The 19,047-nt window shown below is 39.8% G+C and overlaps 1 protein-coding gene across 5 annotated transcripts in view; it reads right to left on the reverse strand.

Annotated features, from left to right (window-relative positions):
• dlg2 (discs, large homolog 2) overlaps positions 1 to 19,047 on the reverse strand; it is a gene marked incomplete at its 5' end in the record, with an annotated part of 269,853 nt that overhangs the window by 36,925 nt on the left and 213,881 nt on the right. For 2 of the 5 annotated variants that reach the window (XM_083986424.1, XM_083986425.1), the window contains 3 exons: positions 3,629 to 3,865; positions 16,072 to 16,213; positions 18,304 to 18,448. In XM_083986424.1, the coding sequence (XP_083842550.1) occupies positions 3,629 to 3,865; positions 16,072 to 16,213; positions 18,304 to 18,448 (524 nt within the window). Of the gene's footprint in view, positions 1 to 3,628; positions 3,866 to 5,785; positions 5,846 to 16,047; positions 16,214 to 18,303; positions 18,449 to 19,047 lie in introns of all 5 variants that reach the window. The other 3 variants (XM_083986421.1, XM_083986422.1, XM_083986423.1) reach the window with 3 other exon arrangements.

A 19,047-nucleotide genomic window follows, 5' to 3' on the forward strand; every position in this document is an offset into this window, starting at 1 on the left:
AGTCTTATTTTAAGTGGAAAGAGATTAGTTTTGACTAGAAATTAGACATTTTGACAAGAAATAAGACAAATATTCTTGGAAAGATTTTGAGTTTTTGCAGTGTGGAGGAATATTACAAGGTTTTTGTGCAGTTTCATGGACGTTTTTGTGCCAGGCGCCATTGACTCTCATGTAAGGATTTCATTGGACTATACGAACCGGCCTCCCGGGTCTCCAGATGCACTTTGAGGAATAAAAAACTACTCTGGAGTATTCATCAGCATGAGGGTGAGTCAATAATGACTGAATTTCATTTTTTTGGTGAACTATTCCTTTAAAAAGGCATGTTTTAATGTGATGATGTTTGTACAAATCAACATGCTCTGACATATATTCACTGAATAATGTGTTTTTTAAAGTAAAGGTCACTGGAAAGAGGTTTAAGGTCAAAGCTGGAAAGAATCAGGTTAGTAAAAGCGTCGGTCGAACTACGACAAACGTCGTCGTGCACGCCACTTGTCACTTTGGCAGCGTGTAACACACACAAAGACCACACAGTGACACATTTAGGACCAAACCAAACCAAAACCAGCAGCATGTAGGCCGACGCAGCCTCCACCTCTCTCACTCTTATCACTTCCTGTTCTCACAGCTCCACCGGGTGAGGGAGTGATTGAGTGAGTGAGAGAGTGAGAGAGGAGAGGATGAAGCTCGCACCAGCAGCGCAGATGTAAATTATAAATAAAGTACACAAAATAAATAACATCTTGAATTGTGCAAAGGTGCAGTGAAGTCTGATAACTCAGGACTGTGCAGTTGTGTAGATTTGTATCAGCGTACCGGTAGTTTTCTTTTTCCTAAGTGGGTCATGATGAATAATGTGAGAGCTGCTGTTGGTGCATTTGTTCCACTGTTATCGTAATAATCACGCAATAATATTAGTGTTACGATAATTGTGCTGAAGCAGAGAAGGGTGAATAAACTCTCCTGTGAGATACATTTCCAGAAGATATCCAGAATCTGTTTAAAGGGATACGCCAACATTTTTTTTTCTTCGTGTCTTGCCTCACTCCTGAGTCCATGACCAGAAGATAGACACCATCCTTTCGACTGTGCGTGCAGTAACAAGGGAGATAGAGCCGTATCGCCCGTAATTAGCTTAGCTCAAACACTGGAAGTGTATGGGTAGCGTTAGCCTGCCTCCTACCCGAGCCGAAATCAGCAGTCAGAAGCTGATTTCATTGTAGCTCTAAACTCTGTAAATATATCACTTTATCCACATTTCAAACATTTTTAGGTGAGAAAGTAGCCGTTTAGATCAGCAGTGTGTCGTTCATTTGTCTAAATACCAGCTGTTTACAATTTTGTTGGGACGAATTCGGCGCTACTCAAGCTAGCCGTTGTGACCAACGCACTTCTGGTTACTTTCACAAAATAAAACACCCGTTGCCCTTTACATACAGAAAACCATGACGATAGAATTTGTGCTTTTACTTTGAAATAGGAAGCTAACCTACCCTCGATGTAGCTAGCTTGAACCAAAATAAAGCGTCTTTGCTTGAACCCTCCGTTTTGACCGATCTCGTCCCGTTAGCGGCATTTGACCGCTCAAGATGCCTTACCGGAGAGTTTTGTCAGCTCTGAGACGAAGATCGGCCCGCCGGTTTCCGTTTAGAGTTGCTGAAGAGTTTCTCTGATGTTTAGGTGGAGGCAGGCTAACACTACCTATACACTTCCAGTGTTTGAGCTAAGCTAATTAGCGACTTTAGGTGGAGGCAGGCTAACACTACCCATACACTTCCAGTGTTTGAGCTAAGCTAATTAGCGACTTTAGGTGGAGGCAGGCTAACACTACCTATACACTTCCAGTGTTTGAGCTAAGCTAATTACGGGCGATACGGCTCTATCTCCCTTGTTACTGCACGCACAGTCGAAAGGATGGTGTCTATCTGCTGGTCATGGACTCGGGAGTGAGGCAAGACACGAAGAAAAAAAAAGGTGGCGTATCCCTTTAAGTGTACTGATTAGTTTCAAATGTCTGTGATCTGATCCTTTTGTATTAATGAGTATAATCTTTTAAGGTAAAAGGGGTAGTGGTATATAAGCTTTGGCTTCAACCTACACCCTTTCGGTTATAGCCTATAAATTTGATAGGCTAGATACCGAAATAAATAAATTCATTAATTCATTCATTCACATTTCAGATTTCAGAACATCCTCCATTATTACTGAAGGTGGCCAAGCAAGCCAGGGGGCTGGAGGGACAGAGGGGTGAGGATGAAGTTGAATAATTCAAAATGTGCTACTTCTCCCCCCTGCAAATCACACCTTCCTTCACGGGTATCTGTTCCTGCTGCTTTAGTAACGACGGTAAGTGCAAAAAAAAAAAAAAAAAAAAGCACAGCGGCTGATTATGAAATGCCATAGACAGTGCTACAGTAAATCTGTGTCAGTGACTTTTTAAATTCTTGCATGCTCCAGTCCACCTTATTCCAAAACATTTTTTTGGGGCAGCTTTTGGGGACTGCATGGTGCGAGCCACACTTTGATTAAAAGTGAAAATGTGTCGGTGGTAGATACGACAGAGTCCTAAAGACGGAGAGGGAGAGAAGTCATGCTGCCTGGGAAACGAATGCAAATACTGCAAAAACTCAAAATCTTACCAAGAATATTCATCTTATTTCTAATCAAAATGTCATTTCTAGTCAAAACAAATCTCATTATACTTAAAATAAGACTCAAGTAGCTTGTTTTTAGACACTTTTTACTTCTGTCAAGCAGATTTTCACTTGAAATAATCTAGGGCAAGTTTTTCTTTCTTATTACAAGAAGCACAAAAAACCTGCTTTCACTGGCAGATTTTTCTACTTATTTCAAGTGAAAATTTGTTTGAAACAAGTGAAAATGATCTAAAAACAAGTTGATTTTTAGGTGATGAATCTTATTTTAAAGGGACAACGAGGAGTTTTGGAAAAGCGAAGCGTTTTCACACTACATTTATGAGCCTCCGCACCGTGAAATTTTTTGACCGGCGCAAGACAGACTCATGTTTTCATTCATCAAGAATTAAAGTCAGAGGTTGGAAGACGATCACATACCGTCGTAGTCCCGACCATAAACGGTGATTCGGCGGCGTTATTCTCATGACTCGCCGCAAAACCTAAAGTAAAAAACGCTGGTCGGCTTGACCAGCATTTCCACCACCAATAATAATAACAAAATAACCATAGAGACAAAACGATATATTTATCGAAAATGGGCCCATTAACAAGTGTGGGTAGCGGAGATTCATCCACATTAACGTGAGACTTTTTTTATAACCAAATAGAAACTCCTTGTTGTCCCTTTAAGTGGAAAGAGATTAGTTTTGACTAGAAATGAGACATTTTGAGAAGAAATTAGACAAATATTCTTGGAAAGATTTTGAGTTTTTGCAGTGTATGATGTTAACAAAGCTTCAACGGACTTTTGTTGGTGTTTTGACCTTGAAATGACCAACAATCCTGTAGAGAACATGGTGTTTCATACTAAACTGGGCTCCGAGGTGGGAGCAATAAAGTGACTGAATGGGTGAGAAAAAAAAAGAAATTGGTAGCACAAGGTGTCACGGTGAGATGGCATGCCGTTTACGCAGTGGGATGGATGGGACACAGCGGCAGAGAGGAGGAGGAAGAGGAGGAGAAGGAGGAGGAGGAAGAGGAGGGAAGTGGTGGTGTGAGGGAAGTACCTGGTGAAGTCCAAGTCAGGGAACAGGCTTAAGTGATAGTGTGGGAGGGGGGCGGGCGAGTGGAGGATGCTTTTGTCGCACTCCACGGGGGAATAGTGTCGGGGGGAGGGAGCTTTGTCACATAGTTTGTTCACAGTGCTGTAAACTGGCTCGGGAGGCCTACAGTGGAGCGAGAGACAAGAGCAGAGAGGTTAGTGTCCAAGAGGAGACAGAGGAGGTGTGAGAGGAGAACTGGAGATGAAGAGAGAGCGGGAGGAGAAACACACAGTGAAGACGACACAGTGAGGGGGGGGAAAGAGAAATAAATACTGCAGTAGGAGACATGGTACACTGCAAAAACTAAAAATCTGTCCAAGAATATTTGTCTCATTTCTTGTCAAAATGTCTCATTTCTAGTCAAAACTAATCTCTTTTCACTTAAAATAAGACTCATCACCTAAAAATTAACTGGTTTTTAGATCATTTTCACTTGTTTCAAACATATTTTCACTTGAAATAAGTAGAAAAATCTGCCAGTGAAAGCAAGTTTTTTGTGTTTGTAATAAGAAAGAAAAACTTGCTCCACTGTCAGATTTTTCTATTTATTTCAAGTGAAAATCTGCTGGAAAGAAGTAAAAAAGTGTCTAAAAACAAGCTACTTTTTAATGTGATGAGTCTTATTCTAAGTACAATGAGATTTGTTTTGACTAGAAATGACATTCTGACTAGAAATAAGACAAATATTCTTGGTAAGATTTTGAGTTTTTGCAGTGTAGAGCAGGACGTACAGGATATATACTGTAGTACTACTGTATGCTTCTTACTTTTAGCCAATCAACTAATAGATAGAAACAGTAGAAAATACAAGGTGATGATGTCTTACAGCGTCCAATGATATCCAGTTCAGACTGACAAAAGACGACTCTCACCGGAGAAAGTTTGATAGTATCGATGACTTCAGTGATGAATAAAATAAATATTATGATACATATTAAAGGGATAGTTCAACATTTTGGCAAATTGGCCCATTGCCATAATCCATATAGTTTTAGAGGAGTAGGTTCGTTATCTTTGATTGTCGGTGCAAGCTACTTTTAGAACGGCGGAGCAGAGCCGTGAGCTGCTCAGAGCTACGCTACAGAGGCTCATTATGGGATTTCTTGGTTTCCCTCATTAAAACTAATCAAATACACAATCCAACAACTCCACAACGCTCTGGTGGACAAGTTGTGACCTGCACATTCACCACGCTATGAGATAATAACACAACGTTACCAGACAGAGTTGTTTTAGAGGGAAATGCAGAGACTGCTTGATGAAAAACTGTCCCTGAAGGCAACGTGCATCAGCGGTTTTGCATGAATTTCCCTCTAAAACAACTCTGTGTGGTAACGTTGTGTTATTATCTCATAGCGTGGTGAATGTGCAGGTCACAACTTGTCCACCAGAGCGTTGTGGAGTTGTTGGATTGTGTATTTGATGAGTTTGATGAGGGAAACCAAGAAATCCCATGAGCCTCCGTAGCGTAGCTCTGAGCAGCTCACGGCTCTGCTCCGCCGTTCTAAAAACAGCTTGCACCGACAATTAAAGGTAACGAACCTACTGCTATGAGTATAGCGATTATGGCAATGGGCCAATTTGCCAAAATGTTGAACTATCACTTTAAAGCTCATCAGACAGGATCATTCATTAGTATAACTAATATTTTTTTTATGAGAATGAATAAAGCAGCTATTCCGGCAATTTGTAGGGTGTGGGTTACTTTATTGTTCATAATTTAAGTCTATATTTGTATGTAAATATCTCTTAGATGTTACATAGCTTTGTTTTAATGTGTTAGGATTTTTTTTTACAACATAGATATATGGATGATAAGTCATTTTAACTCATTTATTCTATTTAAGATGACAGAGATGGTAGAGAGGTAGAGTATATAGGTAGGTAGAGTATCCTCATAGCATTGGATCAGGCATCAGACACAGTGGTTCATGCTTCAACTGTCGCGATGACACTTCTTTTACATACGAAATAAATAAAAAACATGCAGTGACGATCATGCACACGCATGCAGACGGCGACGGAGCAAACTGAACACCTCACCTCAATTGGAAATGCTGGGAATCAAACCTGTGACCCTCCCCATCGTCTAGCGAAGGGTTTCTGATAGGATAGAAAAAATACATGTTTTGATAACCAACCACTGACGTCTGACTTTTATTATGATGAAATGCTGCACTTGATTTTCAAATGAACACTTTTGTATAGTGTGTCAGTCTTTACACATAAAGACACAGATCATACACTGTAAAAACTCAATATCTTACCAAGAATATTTGTCTTATTTCTAGTCAAAATGTCATTTCTAGTCAAAACAAATCTCATTATACTTAAAATAAGACTCATCATTAAACAGCGGCTTGTTTTTAGATACTTTTAGCTTCTTTCAAGCATGTTTTTTTACTTAAAATATATTTTTACTAAAAATATGTGAAAAAAGAAACTTAAAAATGTAAAAATCTGACAGTGGAGCAAGTTTTTCTTTCTTATTACAAGCACAAAAACTTGCTTTCACTGGCAGATTTTTCTATTTAAAGTGAAATTGTGTTTGAAACAAGTGAAATGCTCTAGAAACAAGTTAATTTTTAGGTGATGAGTCTTATTTTAAGTGGAAAGAGATTAGTTTTGACTAGAAATGAGACATTTTGACAAGAAATATGACAAATATTCTTGGAAAGATTCTAAGTTTTTGCAGTGTAGAAACACTCGGTGCATCCGACGGCGACGCACAACGGAACAAGACAAGTGTAAACAGAACGGGGCCATGTCTCTGTCTCATGTCAGAGGATTTATAGCCATCAACAACATCGTCATAAAACATCATAGTGTGACAACTGTGCGCCTGCATGCAGCGGCGCTAATCTGCTGAACACACACACACACACACACACACACACACACACACACACACACACACACACACACACACACACACACACACACACACACACACACACACACACACACACACACACACACACACACACACTGCACACATTCACATCACTCACTACAGATTCAGTGAACACAAATGTGTGCAACTCTGCTGCTGTTTGTGAACTGATGTGGAGCGTTTACTGGAGCGTGCAGTACAGTATGTGAACTTGGAAAGGAGTCATTTATGCATAATCTGTGTGATGTGCTGTGGCATACTGGGCTACGTGCATATGTGTGTGTGTGTGTGTGTGTGTGTGTGTGTGTGTGTGTGTGTGTGTGTGTGTGTGTGTGTGTGTGAGGTCTGCTGATACAGAGACTTTTAGTCATACTACTACAGATAAAGTTAGCGTAAACGGATGTGTAGCCCGGGTGAAAAGGGCAATGGAGGAGGAGGCACATCATGCACAGATTCTTGTGTGATTAACTATTAAAAATCCCACGTGTGTGAATGTATGGGACAACTCCTTTGACACACTCATGTGCATATACTGTACATACATACATAGATACATACAGTGTATGTGTGTGTGTGTGCATATATATATAATTCCAAATGTATATAGTCACATACTGCACTGCAAAAATTCAAAATATTACCAAGAATATTTGTCTTATTTCTAGTCAAAACAAATCTAATTATACTTAAAAATAAGACTCATCACATTAAAAAGCAGCTTGTTTTTAGACACTTTTAACTTTTTTCAAGCAAATTTTCAATTTTAAATCAGTAGAAAAATCTGACAGAGGAGCAAGTTTTTCTTTCTTATTACAAGCACAAAAAACTTGCTTTCACTGGCAGATTTTTCTACTTATTTCAATTGAAAATTTGTTTGAAACAAGTGAAAATGATCTAAAAACAAGTTAATTCTTAGGTGATGAGTCTTATTTTAAGTGGAAAGAGATTAGTTTTGACTAAAATTGAGACATTTTGACAAGAAATAAGACAAATATTCTTGGAAAGATTTTGAGTTTTTGCAGTGTGTAGTAAATATTCATATGGAGACAGGCAGATACGTCGGCACAGCAGAAGACGATAGAGTTTGTAATTTATGTGACATCCAAGAGGTGGAGAATGAAATTCATTTATGTTCTACTGTCCTTTCTATGACTCTATAAGACAAAAACTGTTTAGTAAGGTAGATCCAAATAAGAAATGTGTGTGGTTAGACGATGCTGAGAAGCTAAAACATCTTTTTCAGTTGAATATATTTGCATTTTCTTTATTTCTTGAAAAAGCTTGGGCAACGAGACGAAGAGCGATATATAGTTGAGTACTGAAAGTAATCTGAAATAGTTTATTTATGTGTCACCTGTGTGGCGGGTAATACCAACAGGGACTGTCTGGTCTTATGGTCTGTTTTTGTATTTGTTATTACATAAATGTGTCTTGTAATCCCATATGGGATGGGCCACATTATGGACATTTCTTTTGCAGAAAAGAAAGCTCGACATACATAATACTACACAGCTTTTTCCATAGCTACGCTGACGACACACCTCTGTACATTTCTGCTGAACCAGATGATGCTGCATCTTTAAACTCCATTACCACTTCTCCTCCGGAAATAAATAAATGAATGAGCGACAACTTCTCAAAATCAAATGAGGACAAAACTTAAATCCTACCAGTCGGGCCCCAAAACAAACAGAGATAAAATCAACTCTGAACCAAACTAACTACACTGCCACAGCCTGTGTTATCTTGTTATCTTATCTTACACTCAGCTCTAAACATCAAGTCCCACATCAACAAGGTGGCAAAAACATAACTTTTCCATCTTAGCTAAAGTAAGCCCATTCATAAATTAAAAAGGTGCTGATTTATTCATTTCCAGCTAACTAGATTGCTGAAATGCACTGTTCACTCAACTCCTGAGAAAACTCTGCAGCTCAGCTATTCACTCAGACTAAGAGGAGAGAGAGAGAAAGAGAGAGAGCACATTAGTTTAGCTTCCTGTTACATTCATAGATGCTTTCAAGGTCCTTGTCCTTATATTCTTTATACCTCCAAGAACACTGTGATCATGTACTACTGGTTTTGTAAAGCAAGTCACAAAGCTATACAATACAGAAAAGGAAAGGTTTTCATCTGTACAGTAAGACAATGTATGTATTCAATTCTTATTATCATTATTATTAGTGGTACTTATAGCTGCATTGCGGCCCAAAATGGATTATGTTGTGTCAAGCTCTAAGTTTTTCTCCCTGTCTTTAATGATGTCACTTCCTCAGACAACCACACACAACTGTGATCAGTTAATTGCATGAGTGTGCTTAGTTTTTAAAATTAAGTCACACAACAGAAGTAAAATACTGGGTCCTGATGAAGGTCAATAGACCGAAACGTTGACTAAATGTCTAAATAAAAGAGCTTCAAGTGAGTGCGGGAGCAAGTGTAAATTTTTTAAGTTATAGCTATAGTATCACTAGCAGTAGTAGTATCATCTACAGTAACTTTTTTTTTTTGCACGGACATATAATTTAAAACAGCATGAACAATCATCATGACTGGGAAGTGCAAAGGGGAGGTATGAAACCCAAAAGGGCTTCTATGAAAACCTGCATCCACATATTTAAAAACCAAATTTGTTAAAAGTTAAAAACAAGAACATAGGGAATAATTAAACAATAACGAAAAATTTAATAGAAAAAGTAAGTGATTGAACAGTAAATATAAGGGAGTAAAGAAAAATACATACAACTTCCATTAACGTTTTATGTTTCTTTCATGTGAAGCACTGGGTGCAATATCACATGTGCATCCCATCCTGTGAGACCCTTTTTAGGTTGCATTATCCAAGATAGTGGCTCCACCCAGAATTCATACACAAAAAACTAAACTGCAATAGATGCTTTTAAAGCGACTACGAGGAGTTTTGGAAAGCAAAGTGTTTGAGCAGCTCGCGGCTCTGCTCCGCCGTTCTAAAAATAGCTTGCACCGACAATTAAAGGTAAAGAACCTACTGCTATGACTATAGGTATTATGGCAATGGGCCAATTTGCCAAAATGTTGAACTATCCCTTTAACAAGTGGGTAACGTAGATTCATCCACATTAATATGAGATTTTTTATAACCAAATGCAAACTCCTCGGGGTCTCTTTAAATGTGTGACTATTTCAAACATCTCAGACTTAGCTACGGTCCATCTCTCTACCTTGTTGTCCTGACACTTTGGCTCGACCCCGGGCCACAAAATCACAGACGTTGCTTTCGTCGTGTTGTGATCATTAGCGAGCGCACGTGTTGTCAAATTGATGAGGATGTTTTCTGAATTTGCACGTGCTGCTCTGTCTATTTTCATGTGTTTTTGCAGTGTGATGAGCTCTCAGGGCCACTGCACTGCTGCATATCAAAGTCAGCAGCACGAGCGTAAACATCCTTCCTCGGATACCAAACAAAATGAGGTCACTTTAATCTGCCTGCACGAAAGCAATGATAAGACACAGATGCAGACATGTACAAAACCCCAGAACCAAACCTTTTATACCAGCTGTTAATTCTGCATTGACTCATAAATTCTCAGCAGTGACCCACTGGTGAGCTGCAGAGGCTCACCAGTTTGCTTTGTTTCTCTTGCTGAATCATTTATAAAGCGATGAGCTGAGTGGAGGCAGTCAGTCAGTCCGCATCAGGCCAAAATGCAGTGACCTTGAGGAAGGAAGAGGACAGTGTGTGGCCTGTGGGGGCAGATTCATCTCTTGCTTTTCTTTTATTCATTAGCCTTTCACCCGTCAGGTTTTTTTAAACACTTGAAATTTCTGAACTTTATTTCAAACGACAAGGCAAAAGCCATGTCAAGCAGTAGACGTAGCCTGAGAAATCCCTCAGTATTAGTGTCAGTCTACGTCTAAATGTAGGCCTAGTGTATGGCTGGACTCTGTATGGGTGCAACTCATGAATTAATTACAATTAAATTGGTTCGAGTCACAGAAGCAGTGATACTGACAACTGTTTGCATTATAGACTGCTCCACTTTTGGACTAGCCATCAGTAGACCGATCGAGAGACTTTGATCCATCAGGACTGGACTCACATAGGTACAATAATAAACTCTCACTGATGCGATCGAAGCTGCTGCAGATACTTATAAATAAAGGCTTGTTCTGTCCTGCACGTTCAGATAAATAAAGCTTTGGTCACTATTGGAGGCAGTATAGTGGATATTAACTGTTTTGGATTCACTGTAAATGCCCCAATGACATCATAAATAATGCTCACGCCAAATCATTTGGAAACGTCCAAAAGTCCAATATTCAGCTGAGATCTGGTGCACAAATGTTTCACAAGTTGTTTTAGAGGTAAATTCATGCAAAACCGCTGATGTGCGTTGCCTTCAGGGACAGTTTTTCATCAAGCAGTCTCTGTATTTACTTCTAAAACAACTCTGTCTGGTAACGTTGTGTTATTATCTCATAGCGTGGTGAATGTGCAGGTCACAACTTGTCCACCAGAGCGTTGTGGAGTTGTTGGATTGTGTATTTGATGAGTTTGATGAGAGAAACCAAGAAATCCCATGAGCCTCCGTAGCGTAGCTCTGAGCAGCTCACGGCTCTGCTCCGCCGTTCTAAAAATAGCTTGAACCGACAATTAAAGGTAACGAACCTACTGCTATGACTATAGGGATTATGGGAATGGGCCAATTTGCCAAAATGTTGAACTATCCCTTTAACAGCCATAGTTACTTTGATAAGCAATTATAAAATGGTAATTGACAGCAAACAAGCTGTCTGATGTTATGCTACTAATGAGAAGTCTCAGCTGTGGTTCAGTCACCAAACACTCAAACTGGCTGCTGCTTTCTCCCCAATCCACTAAAAACCTTCATCATGACCACAATCACAAGCACACTCTTGTCAAATATACTTGAAAATGTTATTGGCTCTCGACTCAAAGCCCACCGCAACTCCAATGAAACGTTTGAACTATTTCACTCCACTTTCTCTGCACAACAGAGAATCAACCTTTTCCTAAAACTCACCACAACAACCTTGTTTCCTCAGACTCGAGTCTTCACCGAGAGACTTGGTTACAGTCCTTACGTTCAAAACAAATAATAGTTTGTCGAATACAACAACAGCAACCCTCCCCTCCCCTCTATTGATTTTCTGTCCTAAGGCGTCCCGCAGGGTTCACTGCTTGGCCCACTTTCTTCTATTCATACTCATACATATACTCTTTCTTAGTAACAAACATACAACATCACCAAATTCTTCAGCACTGCTCACAGCTCACTCCACTCTGACACCAATTCAATTAAAAGCCAAAATCCTCAAACTAAATGGTGATAAATCAACTCCAGACCAGTATCTCCGGTTATATCTCGCTAAAACACTAAAAACCGATCTACTTTTAATTCCCTCCCAGCCCCCCAAATACTTAAAACTCGGCTTCTCAAGAGGAGTAATGTTGTGTTATATATTTCATACATTTCAGCTGTACCTGCTTTATTTCATTGTTTTTCTATGGGTATTCAATTCATATTAAAATGTGAGTTCCCTAAAAAAAATCTCTTTAAATAAAATGTGTTTTTATTATTAATTCCTAAAAATCTCAAGACTTTAAAACTCACTAATATGTTTTAGTGGAAACTCTCAATCATTCTGTTATTGCTGATTAAACTGGGAGACGCTACCCTTTTCCCTCACCTTAGACTTAGGGGAAATAAAGTTAATTTAGAATTTAGATTATTAGATCGGAAATAACGTTTGACTTTTTATATTGTGCATTGTGATAAAACTAACGCTGCCTGTTTCTGCAGATGTATTATCTCCAGTATTAGAGGAACCTGAGGATCCACACGGTTTGTTCTGACTGTAGTTGAACACACAGTGAACTGGAATGACACAAGCAACTTCCAGTGTTAGACTTTAGGTCAGCATGGTAATCTCAGAGGTTATTAGAGATGCACCTTGGGCAAGAGCACAGAACAGTAAACCTCTTAACTCTAAAGAGAATGGAGCACTAATCCTTCACTCAACAAAGCTTAACACAGGGGTCCTTCAGTTATCCTCTGAAATGAGCTTTTGTTATCACTCTGCTGCACTATTCCTCCGCCGGTCTTTATTCTGCAAATGGAATATGACAACACAGCGTAATTCTCAACACAGCACGCAACAGAGACCTCTTCTAATAGACAGCAAACTGTTTTATTCTGCCATCCTTCAAATGCTGTGACACAGTTATATGACCAATAAATAGACTGGCTGAGAAGGCGTCTTGCACCAAACCCATAATATCCGATCAAGCTGCAACTTCTGATGCGGAAAAATGAAATAACAAAAACTTAACTTCTTCAAGCAGCTGTGTGAGTCTCTGTCCCCAGAGACAATATCTAACTTAACAGCAGCAATAAGCATACTACAGCCTGGTACGACAAACAGTTTCAGCTTTTATAGCTAATTTTATCCTTCATTACGAATGTAATCGTGTCTTGCCTCACTCCAGAGTCCATGACCAGCAGATAGACACCATCCTTTCGACTGTGCGTGCAGTAACAAGGGAGATACGGGCAGAGCTGGCGCACCGCTAATTAGCTTAGCTCAAACGCTGGAAGTGTATGGGTAGTGTTAGCCTGCCTCCTACCCGAGCTGAAATCAGCAGTCAAAAGCTGATTTCATTTTAGCTCTAAACTCTGTAAATATATCACTTTATCCACATTTCAAACATGTTTAGGTGAGAAAGTAGCCGTTTAGATCAGCAGTGTGTCGTTAATTTGTCTAAATACCAGCTGTTTACAATTTTGTTCGGACGAATTCGGCGCTACTCAAGCTAGCCGTTGTGACCAACGCACTTCCGGTTAATTTCACAAAATAAAACACCCGTTGCCCTCTACATACAGAAAACCATGACAATAGAATTTGTGCTTTTACTTGGAAACAGGAAGCTAACCTACCCTCGATGTAGCTAGCTTGAACCAAAATAAAGCGTCTTTGCTTGAACCCTCCGTTTTGACCGATCTCGTCCCGTTAGCGGCATTTGACCGCTCAAGATGCCTTACCGTAGAGTTTTGTCAGCTCTGAGACGAAGATCGGCCCGCCGGTTTCCGTTTAGAGTTGCTGAAGAGTTTCTCTGATGACTTTAGGTGGAGGCAGGCTAACACTACCCATACACTTCCAGTGTTTGAGCTAAGCTAATTAGCGACTTTAGGTAGGAGGCAGGCTAACACTACCTATACACTTCCAGTGTTTGAGCTAAGCTAATTACGGGTGATACGGCTCTATCTCCCTTGTTACTGCACGCACAGTCGAAAGGATGGTGTGAGGCAAGACACAAAGAAAAAGAAAAAGTTGGCGTATCCCTATAAGTTTTATATAATTGAGAGCTTGCATACATTGAAGTCTTGGCTTCACACATGTTCATACAGTAGAGGCTACTACACCAATCTGACAAGCAGCATCCACCTCTGGCTACATTTGCTGACCAGACGGACTCGGCCACCTCTTTATAACAGCTTGCTTTGGGATTAGGTGTTGGGGTAGACGAGGTGGGGACCTGCTAATGTTTGGCTCTGACTCAGTTCCTTTAAGACATCTTAAGCTTCCTGCTGTTTGGACTGGGAGCGGATGACTGTCAGAGTGGGATGACTAGAAAACAGCAACAGGTAGAGAAACCCAGCAAGGCAGTGTGAGGGAGGGAGGGAAGACGGAGAGAGAGAAAACAGTACACAGCTGAATAAACTGGGTTTGTTTCCATTTGCATTAAGAACACACAAGTTTAGAGATGTGACAACAAAATATCTATTTATGTCTTTGGTTTGTAGTTTGTTTGTTTTTTTACCCACAGAGTCTGGGATTGCTTTCCCCTTTCTGAAATGTTTCATAACGTACTTCATGTAGCACTGCAGCCTATTAATGCTGTAACTCATCTTTACAGATATCATAACGGATTTGTTCTATCAGCTCGTCGTGACTCTCTAAATTCCAAAAATGGGTACGCGCCATGATCAAGCTGAAATTCTTCACTTTGTTCCAGCTTGTTTCTAACTGAAAAAAACTATATAAAACACAGATGAAACCTCTGATATCACATCATCTGTCCCTAACACAGCCGGCCCCTCTCACATTTTCACCTGCCACAATCCAGATGTATCTTACTAGTGCAAGAACGCACGTTGCTGCACCCGGGGGCAAAAACATCATTTCCGATAACCAACATAAACAGAAGCCTTTCCAAAAGACAGCTTATGTACCACCAAGACCAAAATACAATGTATACTGTATGTATTATGGCTTTGTTTTACTTAAAATTCAAATTTGAGCAGAGCAGACATGGCATCAAACAACACATAATAGTCCAGAAGCATAACAACAACATTGCACAACAATACAGGAAATACAGGACTACAGCAAGACAGTGGTTTTCAAATAGCTACTTCTTGGGGCAGACTGTTGGAGTAAATGCAACCAGGATTAGGGATGTCACTCACAATTACTTGTTTTCACAATTAATTGTGGTATTAAACACCACAATTAATTAATCGTAAAGATTCCTAAATACTGTTACTTTTCAAAAAAGATAATGTTGGAACCATATTGGCAGACATTTAACTAATGTAACACTGAATTGGTAGGAATTTAGATGTTAGCGTGTCATTTGTAATTACAAAAGCAAAGCAAAACAAAACAAAACAAAAAAGATTAAAATAAATATAAACATTTGGTATACAGTAGATGACAATTTATGACCTTAATATTCCAAACACTTAATGAATTGGTCCTATATTAATAGATACTGGAAATGTTTTGTGTAAACAATGAGTAATGTAATTACATTTTGACTATATTTGATCATTTTACACATTCATATTGTTGTGAAATTAATTAATGCATAATAATCGTGATTATTGTAGTACCGTGATTATTTCTCTGACAATAATCGTAGTCGTACCAAGGAAAATGTATAATCATGATGACATCCCTAACCAGGATATAATGTAATGTTGCTCTTCATGATCGGGGATCAAGGGACCAATTTTCATCGTCTTAGAGGTGTTTTAAAAATAAATACATGAAAAAACATATTTGAAAAACACTGCAGGGACACACACACACACACACACACACACACACACACACACACAAACACACAAACACACACACACACACAAACACACACTTTGGGATTTATGAATTTTACAGGAATAACAGCTGATGCAACGTTGGAAACAAGAGATGTTGTCAAAAGGATCACAGCTCCCCGTGGAGTGTTGATCGCTTTTTGCGTTGCCACACAAAACACAGATTAGTGGAGGAAGTGGGAGACAAGAGGGGTGTGTGTGTGAGGTGGGGGGGGGGGGGGGGGGGGGGGGGGGGGGGTCAAAGCTTCTACCTGCAGTTCAAGTCGTCTGGTAAGAAGGGAGGTAATTACCGTAAGAAGGAAAAACCATCCAACCTGTTTATATCCTCTTCCCCTAGTAAGTGCTTAGGGAGGGGGGAATAACTCCCGGGGGAGATTGGGGGAAGACCCGACTTGTACTCCAGAGTGCCACTGTTGATGGGAGAAGAGATATGATTTTCCATGGCTGGAGAGAAAGCTGTGGGAAGAGAGAGAGAGAGGAGAAGAAAAGAGAGTGGCATAAACAGACAAACTGGTTGGCACAACACTAGACCTGCCTGCATTTTCAATATTTCAGTATTTCATATTCAATTTCAAAATTAACTTAATTGGGATTAAAGGAGGACAGGAGTGAAACATTATCTGACAGATGAATAAAGGATTCTGCACAGCTTCTTTTCAAAGAGGTTTTAAAAGTGAAAAATGAGACTGAATAATGTTGAATTCTCATTGTTTATAGAAAAAAAGACAGAGTAAATGAATGAGGCTGAATGAAGCAAATTATCACCTTTTTGAGTTTTTTGGCCTCTTTAATTCAGTATTTTGGTTTAAAGGTTCATGAATTGAATGAATTTATATCTATCTAAGTGTCATGCACCAATTAAGGCGCCCAGCCTATAAGAGCTTACAAGACACATTTCATATTTAGACAACAAACAAAGTCATCAGAGCACAGACAAAACAAAAACCACATGGAAATCACATAAATAATTAACTTTTTCTTATTGACCAGGCACTTTTTTATGAAAGTAGCTATAGTAAAGACTTCTTTTCTGAAGAACCATTCCAACTTTACCTCATCATCATCAACCCAAAACAACTCAGGCTTCACATTTTGCATTTTCTGAAACAAAAACCTGCTTGGCTTCGTCATATAACGGACAATGAAACACAAAATGCAGTTCATCCTCGATTACATTTAAATTAGATTATTTACTGTTAAATTACATAGATTTACTGTTAGCAGGCAGCTGCCTTTATTGGAAACCCCACCGTGCTGCTAAATCCACTTGATAGAGACTAGCAGATAAAGATAGCTGAGCATACAGCAGCTAAAGAAGTGAATGGAAACCAAACCAGAGCTAAAAGAGGAGTGAATATTGGGGTTTACACGTGTTAGGAGAGACCCCAACCCTAATGTTGGAAAAGCAGGTAACTGCTGTGTAATATATGCACATATTTACGGAATCTTAATTTTACTGTACAAGTGTTGTATCGTGTCTTGTGTTATACGTATGTCTATGTCTATGCTTGTATCTATGTGTTGTGACTGTATTAGCTGTTGTGTTTTTGTTTTGTTTTTTTCCTTGATGGACTCGGAGGAATAGAGAACAGACAATCTTGACTTAATGTTTGGACTCCAGGAAGAATAGCTGCTGCTAATGGAGATCCAATACATAAATAAATAAATAAATGTGCACCATGGCGATGATGAAAAAGGTGATAATATACTGTACAGTAAGTCAGGGCCAAACACTGATTCGTGCAGCTTTAACTTGATGTTTTTTTTGTAAATTGTAAAAGTGCAGTTGATTCACAGTTGTGCTCTGACAAATGGCTTCAGTGCATTTGTGTAATTTTTTACATTTACAGAATAGCACAATGTCTCATCTGCTTAAAGGGATAGTTCACCAAAATTCAAATTTCACTCATTATCTACTCACCCTCATGTCACCTAAGGGCTGGGAGAATTTTCAGAGTCCTCCGTGGCTTCTCTGAGTTACGGGGGGGTCCACGCAGCAGTATTTGTCCATATAATGGTTGTGAATGGATACCACTTTTCTTCATCCAAAAAGACACACCAAAAAACATCCAAATACCTATATATTTCAAGCTTGTTTTGTAGCGGAAGCTTCTCGAAGCTCCTCTTCCTGGTTCGTCAAATTTGACGAAGAGGAGCTTCTGCTACAAACAAGCTTGAAATATAGACTTATTTAATTTTTTTCAGGACAATTTCGCATTTCGGGGCTTCAATACAAGACAGACATTACATACGAGCAGCATGGAGGTATCTGGATTTTTTTTGTTGTGTCTTTTTGTTACGAAGACAGTTGGTATCCATTTGCAACCGTTATATGGACGCCGAGACCCCCTGTAACTCAGAGAAGCCACGGAGGACTCTGAAACTTCTCCCAGCCCTTAGGTGACATGAGGGTGAGTAGATAATGAGTGAAATTTAAATTTTGGGTGAACTAACTATCCCTTTAAAACACCTCTAAAGACAGACGACTACTGTAGTTAGCTGACGACTGATCAGTTTGGATACGACAAGAGGAGGAAGCGACTTACAGTGCGTGATATCAGGAGGCCCATATGGGTCTGACAGGTAGACGTTGGTGGGCTTCCCCACCTTCAGGTAAACCACATCCGACGTGTTCTTCAGAATGGCCACGGCCTCTTCGTGGGACACTTCCTCCAGACTGTAGTCGTTCACCTGTTCACACACACACACACACACACAGCCGACCTGTCAGAGGCTCACGCTGCTCTACTCGGCTCTGCCTCGTCTTGGTGCAGCTCAGTTCAGATCAGTCTGCTGCGCTCGCTGCTTCCAGGGGACTGGATTATGACAGATGGTCTTTGGGTGAGAACACAAACGCAACAGTAGGAAGGTAATTAAATTAAGAGCTGGTTAAGCGAGCGGGACGCCCGAGCTCCTCGACAGGAAGCTTGCTGTTGCAGCAGCGAGCGAGCCGCCGGTACTGTAGCTTCCCACTGGTATGTGTGTTTTAATCACTTCATTATCAATTAGGATTAATGTTTTCAGCTGCACATGCACCACTCGGTTAATGCACTGGTGGTCAGTGTATTACACAGGGCGCGGCCTCACTCACTGAGTCATTATTAGTCTCTTGGATATCAGTCTGTATGATAGCAGCCGCTGTGGTAACAAGATACAGATGTGAAACAGGTTTTTTTTTTTTATATATACGTAAATATAAAACTTGGAAACAGGCTCTGTGTATTAGAGGGATACGCCAACATTTTTTTTTTCCGTGTCTTGACTCACTCCTGAGTCCATGACCAGCAGAT

Source organism: Trachurus trachurus, assembly GCF_905171665.1.
Source record: "Trachurus trachurus genome assembly, chromosome: 14".
In the NCBI taxonomy this organism is placed as follows: domain Eukaryota; kingdom Metazoa; phylum Chordata; class Actinopteri; order Carangiformes; family Carangidae; genus Trachurus; species Trachurus trachurus.